This window comes from Phoenix dactylifera, chromosome 18 (genome assembly GCF_009389715.1).
Source record: "Phoenix dactylifera cultivar Barhee BC4 chromosome 18, palm_55x_up_171113_PBpolish2nd_filt_p, whole genome shotgun sequence".
Lineage (NCBI taxonomy): Eukaryota > Viridiplantae > Streptophyta > Magnoliopsida > Arecales > Arecaceae > Phoenix > Phoenix dactylifera.
The window spans coordinates 2102479-2113543 of record NC_052409.1 but is presented as its reverse complement, the minus strand read 5'-3'; the positions used below and the strand labels follow the sequence as shown (position 1 = coordinate 2113543).

At 36.7% G+C, this 11065-nt stretch overlaps 1 protein-coding gene across 3 annotated transcripts; it reads right to left on the bottom strand.

The window, feature by feature from the left end:
• Nucleotides 1–573: 573 nt before the first annotated feature.
• On the bottom strand, nucleotides 574–9048 carry LOC103698825 (ras-related protein RABE1c-like). 3 transcript variants are annotated; one of them, XM_008780878.4, is made up of 8 exons: nucleotides 8911–9048; nucleotides 4400–4472; nucleotides 4211–4311; nucleotides 1733–1798; nucleotides 1507–1604; nucleotides 1362–1424; nucleotides 1174–1266; nucleotides 574–1065 (listed from the first exon to the last, which is right to left on the bottom strand). In XM_008780878.4, exons 1-8 carry the CDS (start codon nucleotides 8981–8983, stop codon nucleotides 982–984), a joined length of 651 nt encoding a protein of 216 aa, XP_008779100.1. In that variant the 5' UTR covers nucleotides 8984–9048; the 3' UTR covers nucleotides 574–981. The 3 variants fall into 3 exon arrangements, with proteins under 3 accessions (XP_008779100.1, XP_026657577.1, XP_026657574.1); XM_026801776.2 differs by lacking the exon at nucleotides 8911–9048 and adding an exon at nucleotides 7309–7370; XM_026801773.2 differs by lacking the exon at nucleotides 4400–4472 and having other exon boundaries at nucleotides 1507–1611.
• Between the last annotated feature and the right edge of the window lie 2017 nt (nucleotides 9049–11065).

The following is an 11065-nucleotide window of genomic DNA, read 5'->3' as shown; positions in this document are numbered from 1 at the left end:
TAAAAATGTTTTAGAATTTTTTTTCCAGTCATCTTTAATTGGGTGATTCCATCCTTAACAGGCAGCCTTTTAATCATGTGATTAAGAAGAGTTCGTAGGAGCCCCTTAAAGTGTCAGTTCGGATGCTGTAACTTCTTTCTTCTTTGTGCAATCATTTAGTTGTAGAAAGATAATAAAGATGGAAACATAAAGTGGAATAATTAACTAATTGATTGTATAATATTTGATCTATATCAGCACTGCTATTAATGTTATTGATGTTTATTTCACATTCATAGCCATTCAGAACAACTGCAGATGCAAATTTTAGCATCCAATATCTATATTTGCATTCGCTAAATAAAAGAGACACTTTATGGATACATGGATATTCAATCCATGCTCTGATCTATACTTTCAGACCTACTGAAGATTCAACAGAAATTGTCCCCAACCTGGTTACTGAAGATTCGCTAGATAAAAGAACTTTCAATATAATAAAGCTGAGGCAGTGATAAGATCCGCACTCGCACATTTTATCAAAAAAGGTTCTGCCCTTGCACTCGAGATACAATGATCTTATAAGAGATGAGATAAAGCAACGCATCCAACCATTACAGTTAAACCAAGTAACCAACTGTATTTTGTTTCATCCTGGAGATATTTCACTTCAAGGAACATCATCTCATCAGAGTCGGAACCATACTTAAAAGAGTGCTTCAAAAGAAGAGAATGTAAGAAAGAAAAAAAACAGAAATAAAAAGAGCACAGGTAAGGAATGGGTAGCAACAGTGGATGCCAGCACAGGAATGATCATTTGAGTATTCAAATTTAGGTTAGCTGATGAGAGCATACATAGAACTCTCAACTGGTTAAATGACAATAGGGAAAGGTGCTGGCTTCTTGTGTTGCCTTAGTTATACTGGACAGCCTGCCCCAACCACATAAGAAGGCACAGGTGCACAAGAAACTCCAAGAAATTTCACTTTGCATGATAATCATTCAGGAACCACAGCAACTTGATTTCTGCTCAGCAATGCTGGGGGCAGCAGCTGCATCTGGTTTGCTGATTTTGATGGTTTGGGGCTACAAAATACAACATTGTTAAAAATGGAAAGTTAAAAATACAAAAAAAAAAGAGAAAAGGGTTCAAGATCTCAAATCCTCATTTTATACTGTGGAGGACATGTATACCTCAGATTTAGAGTCACTCTCTGCTAGTCTTTGCTTGATGTCCCTGGCAATTGAGAAGAAGACTTGCTCCACATTGAAGTTTGTTTTTGCACTCTGAAAGTATTCGCATTGATAGAAACAGAAAGGAATTAATACAATAGTTTGAGATCTCCAAAGGGAATTTGTGTGACCTGCATATGCCAACTTACAGTCTCGAAAAATTTGATGCCATATTCATCAGCTAGCATCTGGCCCTGAGATGTAGATACAGCCTACAGGGGAAAACTAAATCACAATCGTGAATGCATATACGGAGATTGAAGCGAATGAATATTTGCCTTAAATTAATCATACCCGCTTGTTCTCATCCATGTCAGCCTTGTTGCCAACCAATATTTTGTTAACATTATCAGATGCATGCTGCTCAATTTGACGAATCCAGTTCCTAATGTCTAATGTCTGAATCAGGAGAAACAACCATGAAAAGGATATCAACATCTTTTAATTATAAACCAGCGAATGTAGTTTAAAGAGATGAGGACATGCAGAGTGGGCAACAAAAAAAACTAGACGTGGATACTGTTGAAAGAAGATTCGTCGGTGACATCATAAACCAGCAAAATACCCATTGCTCCCCTGTAATAAGCTGCAGAACAAGAAAAAACCAAATATAACAGAGGAAGCAGATTAGGAGTTTAAGCAGATGAAATTTCAACATAAATAGGTCCAGGTGAAATTTCAAAACAAACATACTCTATTAACAAAATTGGGTAAGATGAGTTGGTCTATTGTTTGATGCAATTTGGTTATATGGATACATTTGGAAAATAAAATATATTGGATGACTGAACAGATGTTCAGGCGTGTGCATGGATGTGTTTCCATGTGTATGTGTACAAGATATGCATACTATAAGTAAATGGTTTACAAAATTATGCATGTGGTATAGCCCACCATATTCTCTCTTTTTATTCCCTCATTTTTCGTAATTCTTTTCCCCCCTCCTCTTCTCTCTTCTGACTATTCCCCTCCTCTTTCCATTCACCATCAAAACCAATCCTTTTTCTCCAGTGAACTCTTTCCATCAAACCTCCCACAGCGGCAGGGAGGTGGAGGTCGGAATTGCAACTGGTGATAGTTGCAGAAGGAAGTCCAATAGATGAAAGTGGTTGAAGAAAAGCAGCTGGAATGATGAAAATTCAATGGGTGAAGGTGGTTGGAGAAAAGCAACCACAATGATGCAAGTGTGGAGAAAGTACTTAGCATGTTATGGGTGGTGGTTGAAGGCAGTCTTTTAAAAGGTGGTTGCAGTCTACAGAAGGCGAAGGAATCGCAGTGCACATGCAGATGATAGCCACATATACAGATGCATATGCAATAACTATTTTTAATATTTAAAAAGAAACAATATATGAATTAAATACAATAAAAATAACAATAATAGTAGTAGTTTTTTAATAAATAGTAACAATATTAGTAATAATAACAACTGACATGCAATATTTACTAAGTATTTAATATCAATAATTACAATCTAATTAAATACTAATAATATTAATACTCACATCAAGCTCATTTGAGACCTACATCAAACTTAACCATCAACTTGAACTTGCTTCATCCACACAGGCTCACATAAGAGGGAGGAGCATGTGGTACTTAGAATGCCAAGCAGACTGCATATGTAGCCAAACAATGCCAATTGGCTGCATATATGTCTGCACAATGCTTAGTGGACCTTTTTTTAGGCCCATATACAGTATGAATTGTAATAGTACACAGGCAAGTGGTAGAGTCAGGAGATCACGTCTGCATATGTGGGAGCATATGTAGCCACATATGCCAAATTTTAAAACACCGGTTGGAGGGGACTCTGGAGGAGGTTGAAGAAGGATCACAAGGGTGGTAGGTCAAGCAACAACGGGTATGGCAACTGCAAGCAAATCTACCAGAAAGCTAGCAGAAGCTGTTCAAAAAAAGGCTGGAACAAGGATAATCGATCAGAATGGCTGTGTATTGTTTCTGATGTTTTCTTCTAGTACTTGGATCACTGGTTTGTGACCTTGGTGTAGTATTTCTGTTAACATTTTCCAGTGGGTGCAGCAACACTGATGACAGAGGTTGGAATTAGGAGAGTTATTGGAATGGATATGCATAGACTACGAGTCATTTTTCACCAGTTCTTGGACCATTGATGTAGCAAGCATTGTGTGGCATCTTTATTAACAATTTACAATGGGCACAATAACATCCATGCAGTCAAAAGTATGGTTTCATGCAATGTTGTCACATGCAGCTGCCTAGAGATTTATACAATCCAACAGCCTAGGCATTTGACACTGTAGGCTTTCGAGCGACAATGCCACTCAAGTGCCTAGATTGAGTCCTGGGCAAGCACCTGGCCACCTAGTGGCAGTCAGTCTGGAAAAGACACCTTTTGCTCATTTGTTGAGAGTGCTAATTTTTTTTATATAAAAAAAAAACCTTTAAATAGAAAAAAAAAAAAATCTACTTGAAAATGCATTCCTTAGATATGAATTGATGCTTTAACATGTTATATTTCTAGGGCCTTTAGATACGTTAAATACTTACTAAAAGATTACTTCGGTTAAAGCAACTAAATCATTGATTATATTATTGACTAAAATAGTTACAAACTTTCTATTTATCAGTATCATGTTCTTTGATGTGCTTCTTACAAACTATATACATATATATATCATGCAATTCTTTTTATTAGGCACTAGCCTGGCTGCCTAAGCAGGAAGCCTAGGCCTTTTAAAGGGGTCGATACCTAGGAGTCCCAGGCGGTTTGACAACCGCACTTTCATACAAAGCAGTATAGGCAAATTTATGTAAGGACCAAGGACAAACAGGTATACATCCACACATGCTGCCAGCAGTATCCTACAATAAGATAATTGTCATATTGGGCATATAAGGAAATAAAAATAAAAAGCCAGATATTACCACAATATAAGGCATAAAGGTAACCAGCCAAAAGAACTTATTTCTTGTTTTCTCTTTTGGTGGAACACTGCATTTTTTTGTAATATACCTGTTGTAATTGTACGGAAACGTTCTTGACCAGCTGTATCCCAAATCTGCAACTTAATACGTTTCCCATCAAGCTCAATTGTCCTGATCTTAAAATCAATCCTAAGAAATATATAATCATGACATAAGAATTACAGCATCAAGTAAAACCAGCCATAGCTGAGATGAGAAATAAGATATGATTACACACCCTATTGTGGTAATAAAACTAGTGGTGAAAGAATCATCAGTAAAGCGCAAAAGCAAACAACTCTTTCCAACCCCTGCAAAGTATAAGTTTCAGCAATTCATATAAATCATAGGAAGAAGACAATAATAAAGAGTGTATGAGTTTCAGATACTGCAACTAACCCCACATTGTTAGTAAAAGAGCAAATATAAGCAACACAAAAGACTAGACATAAAAATAAAACACTATACGAGATATCTATGCATTTCAGTAACTACCTTTGGGTCTATAAACAATGCTGGGTATTCTAATGACTCAACCTGAATAACAAGATGTAATCAAGTCCGGATTGCCAAAAGTTGGACCAGTTAAACTTATTGGATTTGGATGGATCCTGTGAAGGATCTGATACTTGCTAAGTTGGCAATGGACTATTTTTGGATTCAAAATTCATCGAGATTCTCATCAGATGTTGAATTACTCAGGAATAGATAAAATAAAACAAATATAACAAGCTACAAGTGATTCAAAACATAGGATTTGCTAAGCACATCAAAACATTTTTTTGTGGCAGGCCAATCAGACATAATAACCAACAGCATATCCAAACACAGGTATGAACCTCCTAAGTAATTTAATTTTGATTTGGGTTTTGATTGTACTTATTTATATAATTTAAATCTGGATATGGAGATTAATTTCCTTCATCAAGCTTGGACCTGGACCTTACATTGATCTAACCAAAACCCAGCTGACTGACATATATTGAACTTGATACCAACATAAGTACATAACTGAGCTCCATGGTGTCCATCAAAATACTCATTTTCAAACCCACAATATGATAAATACTATAATTGATATGTCCATCAACCATAATCTGTTAATTTAAGAATTATTAATTAAGATCAAGAACATTATCATCTGGACCTTTAAAGAAACATTTTAAAAAATAAATAAATAAATGAGATATCCTTGCCTCCAACATGCGGACAATTACCTGAATTTTAGAATGTAGAGAGGAATTCTAGAAGCAGCAGAGAAACAAAAGATAGAACTTTGCTTTATACAAAGAAATGAAAAGTCAAATCGTGACCTACCTGGCAACCTATTGCTGAAGTCAAGCCATGCTTGTTTGCACCTAACTTGTTTTGCAGTTCTGTATTCGCATTACTTACCATTACAGATGATTTTTTTTTTTCAAAAAAAAAAATGATGTGATGACTCCTAATCCAGATTTTGATAAACATCTTTTAAAGTTTGTATGCCTATAATAAGTGCCAGGCCTAGAACATGTACTTCCCCCATGGCAACTTAAACACATCTATTGAACAAGGTAGGAATGCAAGTAAGTTAATATGTCTAAATAGGAGATCTTGACTTCCACCATAAAAAAGAAAAAAGAATTCATCATCTGGTAGTGAGCCCTTAACCATGATTTGAGTGCCCAATTGAATTGACACGGATTTGAAATCCAAACAGAAACTATGTTTGTGCCAAGTTGGACTCCAACTGACCAAATTAGATACAGTAAAATGTCAAAGACCTAGTTCTGATCTATAAAACTTAAACACATAATACATGACCCACTTAGATAAAGAGTCCAAAATAAAGCTAACACAAGCTCTTTCTATTTTTGACACCCCATGTTCACCACCCATTCCTGCAACACCTTTTTCCATTTCCCCCTCCCATCACCCGACACCCCTATTTTCCTAATCACATTTTTTAAACAAAAGGTTCCAAGACATCATACACGTGAAATCATGTTACATGTGAAGTTTTGCATCATGACTACTAGTGGATGATTGATGTGTACACAAAACCTGCATATTTCGCAACAGAAGATTCCTATTGACCATGCAAGCACACCATTGACTAAAGTGCAAGTAATAAAAGCTAAGAATTCTACGAGAGGTAAATAAGTTTAGCTCTGAGAAAAATATGCCCACGATGTTACTTTAATTGCACCTCTAATTTTTTAATCAATATATTGTGGTGATAGTGTTTATATTGGCTCAAATCTTGAATGCTAATTCCACCAATAAGACTCTATTTATCCATGGAAACAGTGGCACTATTCCTTTAAGTATCAAGTTTGCACAGTGATTCCATGCATGGTTGTACCATTTAAAATGAAGTCCAACTATTAGAAAAACTTTGAAAAGTCAGCTAGCAAAGGTTGTAATTACACTTGTTGGTACTAAGTTTCCTAATCTTCAAGTTGTCAGTTACAAACTGCTGCAAGTTATCAGTTACAAACTGTTTATTACAAATGACAGTACCAACATGTAAATTTGCTATAAATATATTTAGTGGAAATAAAATACTTTTTATGTTTTTTGAAAAACAATAAGAACATTGTAATACTGAAGTATTAAACTTTTCATTCATATTTTTGTGCTTGATTTGATTACTGAATGTCAATCTAGTCAATCCTCCACCTTTTTCCTCCGGTCTTGAAATATAAATCCCTTTGGACTCTTCCATTTTGCATTTAATTTTGCATAAATCATTGCATCATTTTTTTTTTGTCTCACTGCTTCCTTCTTACAGAAAGAAGCATTGCTTTTCACTTAACGACTCATTTTTCAAACCTCTCAATAGTCAAATCCGATTCATATTCTATTTGGCTTCCAATACCAGGGAAGCCATATTACTTGGGTCCTTCTCTACTCAAATCAAAGACAGTCCATCTTCTATCGGAAAATCCTCAGAACCAGGCGTTGTCATAGCCCTTGTACCAAAATTGTAAGGAAACATATTGTCCATTTAAAGCAACTCTGGTACCACTTAATTCTCCACCACTAATGCTACAATGTCCCTCTCCGTAAAATTAATAGGAAGGCATATATCCACCAAAAGCAAAAAAGAAGATAAACAAGTTTAGTATTTTGTCATCTACAACTGTGCCAAAAAATATGAATCACCTGCATTTGGTGAATGTGCTGCAGGACAGAAGCCTTCCTCTGGACCCTCATGCCGATCCTTTGTTGAGTTCTGTATTTTTTCCTATTTCCAACAAAAGAAAAAAGTTCCAGTTTGTTTTTGGATCCCGGGAGAAAAGGTTTTTTTCTGGGTGTCATATTTTGCACTCTTTATTCCTTCTTTGGCATCAAAATCTTTCATTTTAGCTATTTTTTTAATATTATTTTTCAAAAATAAGTTGAACACCACTTTTTCCACTGAGGATAGCTCCCTTTACCAGATTCCAAAACAAAGATGCATTTTGGAAGTTGATTAGCCAAAACTAAGAAGCATGGGTAAAGCAAAATTACAAGTTTATTCCCTCAATCTTCTCTTAGAATCTATAAATCCAAATCAAACAAGAGGCATCCCTGATCAACAAAAGGCAACTCTAATCTTGCACTATTACATCCAAGAATTAAAATTCCAAGAAATGAACTTAACCTAACTTCCCTCCACCACTGCGAAGACTTGTGATCTGCAGCAGCTCTCCATATGACTCTTAGCAACAAGATTCTCCAACCACATTCTAGATATGATTCACATAACAAAGCGGGGTATCCAAACACACCCTAATAGTCACATGATTCATAAGCTCCAATTTCATATCCAACTCACCCGTCAATACACGCTTAACCTTGGAAAAACTCTCACCAGCCTCTAGTCATCTCTATCCCTTAGCCCCTCTATTATTCCAGACATCCCTTTTATTACCTTCTATGAGGATCTATGCAAGCATGCGTTGAGACCAATATTGGCCATGCACTGCACTCATATAAGACCAAAGAACTCAAATAAAACATTCATGCTAGCCTTTTCGTTAAGTTCCTCGATTGTTATCAATGGTACCAAAATAAATCCAGCTTATGACCCATGTGTGACCAGGGGACACTACAACAGTACTCCTTTTTAGACCGACCACGAGACAAGTGTGTGAGGATCTGTGTGAGAGTGCATTTGGTTTCATATTGATTATGCATTGGATAGATTTTGAATAGTTAGATAGGGCTAAAGAACCCAAATAACACCTTCTGAAATAGCCTTTTTGGATGAGGTCCTTGGTTGTTTGATGCTCACCAAAACAATCTTTTGCTTTATCCTACACTTTATTACTCAAGCTCAAAGATTCTTAACACTCATCCCCTAATCTTTAAGGATCCATCCAAAAATTTCAAGAATCTTTAATGAAATGCGCAAAGAAACCCCAAATTCAACCCTTGTCCTTGTCGATTGCACCCAGAGAGATCAACTGCTTATTCTTTCAACAACTCCATAAACTTCGGATCCTGAGATTGCCATTCCTTCGAGGAAATGAATTAAATCAAAAAATTAAAGCGCCTCCTAAGATTACAACTCAAAAACCAGTCATTTAAAAAATAGACAAAAAAAAAAAGAAAAGAATCCAAAAAAAAGGAATCCAATTCAGCGCCGGCCATTTGCTCGTCCAAATATCAAGAATAAACCGCCCGATCGGATAACAAACAAAATCGGGAATCGGATTACAAAGAAAATCGGGACAAAGAAAACCTAACGAGACAGGAAGGATCAAAGAAACAAAAACTTGCCGCTATCGCCAATCAGGAGGAGCTTGATGAGGTAGTCGTAGTCCGCCCGCGCCCTCGCCGGCGGTGCCGCCATTTCTTCTCCTCCGCCGCCGCCCGGCACCAGCGCTCAGCCCCTCCTCGCCCACGCCCGGCACGCGGCTAAGCAACTGGAACCGATCCCAATTTATAGTTTTAGAGTAAAACCAACAGACCCCACGATCAGCTGCCAGCTGTCTCTCAGCATTCTCCGTCATGTTTGCCACGTGCTGCGTTTCCTTCACTCGACAAGTTGGGCCCCACATTAACCCACAGCCACGTCAGAAATCACGAATTACAGGTTGACACGTCATGACTATCTGAACATGATCGTACAGGCTCGAGTTAGAAGCTTAAGCCCCTCGAACGCGTTCATCTGTCTCGAGGAATATAGTTACTTGCATTTTTCTATGCTTAGATTAGGCTAGGCTTGCCCCCGGGTGATGATAGTTTTCGTCGTTTTCGACGCGTGCGCTTTAACAAAATCACACTTACAACATAAGTTAAGCGCCTATTATGCCTGGTAAAACTCCTGGAATCGCCGGACGCATTGCGGGTGACCGCGCGACTTATTGCCCTCCACGTGGAATTGATGAGTTCCTGCCTTTTAGTTTCAAATGGGGTCTTATTTGGATGTCAGCGTCATTGCTCCTCGTATTCTAAGGCCTCGGGTTTGTCCCGTCCACTGAGAACCTCGATTCCTTGAGTATGGAGCTTTTGATCCATTCAGTCATGGGGTTTTTTAAGACATAAAGTGGTCTTTCGATAGGTTTAACAACGAGCTAGTTCCCACCTTTTGACAAGATTTCTTTTTCTTAAATAAACGTTGCAACAAATAATTCATTGATCGATAGAACGATCTTCTAATATAATGTTTGAGTTGATGGTAGAGTGAGAACTGAGGTTTAAATTATATAAATTGATATGGATTTGTTATTACCCAATTGCTTGATGTTGAATCAACTCTACATATTCTCTTTTATATATATATTCATTACTCAAATCCTTGATCCTACAAAGTTGATAGACAAACTTCTCTTGATAATAATTTTTGAAGTAAGATTCATTGGGGAACTTAGAATTGAAATGGTGATGCACTTTTCTGCTTAGTTATTAGTGTTGATTAATAATGATAGCCCAACCTTACTCAATCCAAAAACTACTGATGCTGTTGCAATAGTGATTTATAATGACTGAGCAATCTAAACATATATTTGATTATTGCATTATATTTCCCCATAAACAACACAAAATGTGACATCGTATTTATCTAATCTAAGCAAAAGTGCTTAATTGATGAAGAATATTAGCTTGGATTCCTCCAAACATAAAAACTAGGATCTAAATATAACCTTGTAGCTGTCAGTGTAGACTTTCACTAGCACTTCAAGGAATAAGTAATAGAAAGTACTCGACACATTGCATACACTCCACTTCAGAATGAGAGGATTTGCCAGAATTTATGTCATTTCTGTTCCTTTCGACTCTCTAATTTCTCATCTTAATTAATGTCTTAATTGAAATCACTGGGAGGAGGGAATCCAAGTGTTTGCACAGGGACAATGCATATATAATTTAGTGATAGAGAACTTCCAGAAGAAATTTATTAACAAAAGCACCAAAAATTGTGGCTATCTAAAAAGGAGGCACTCTCTGTTAGCTCATGATCATGTGCTTAACTTTGTAGGAATCTGCTTGGATCCTACTTGGGTTGTTGCACCAGGTTTTTCCTATCGAACCAAGCTGAAACTCATGTCGCATAAAAGAAAAAGGCTCAGATTTTTGGCTTTCTTGATGACATACTCATAATCGCATGCTAATTAGCTGAAGAAAATGTTAAAAAGTTAAAAAGGGATCGGTACCAAAAAAATCATCTAGAACCTAGAATCATCTTCTAGTTTCCAATGTGCTTCAATTATGGACAGACGTCGCATGTCCGATTCAAACAAAAGATGCTTAGTTCCTGAATTCAGTAGAAGGATCTGCATTACAACTCAGTGGTCTCACTTGAGAAAATTCATCAAGTTTCTATAACAACAATACAATTAGTCAAGTTTCTGAAACTACCACTAGGAAAATATTTTTAATACCATGTCATTATAGGACATGTTTCGATCTTATATGATTACTGTTCTTTCTC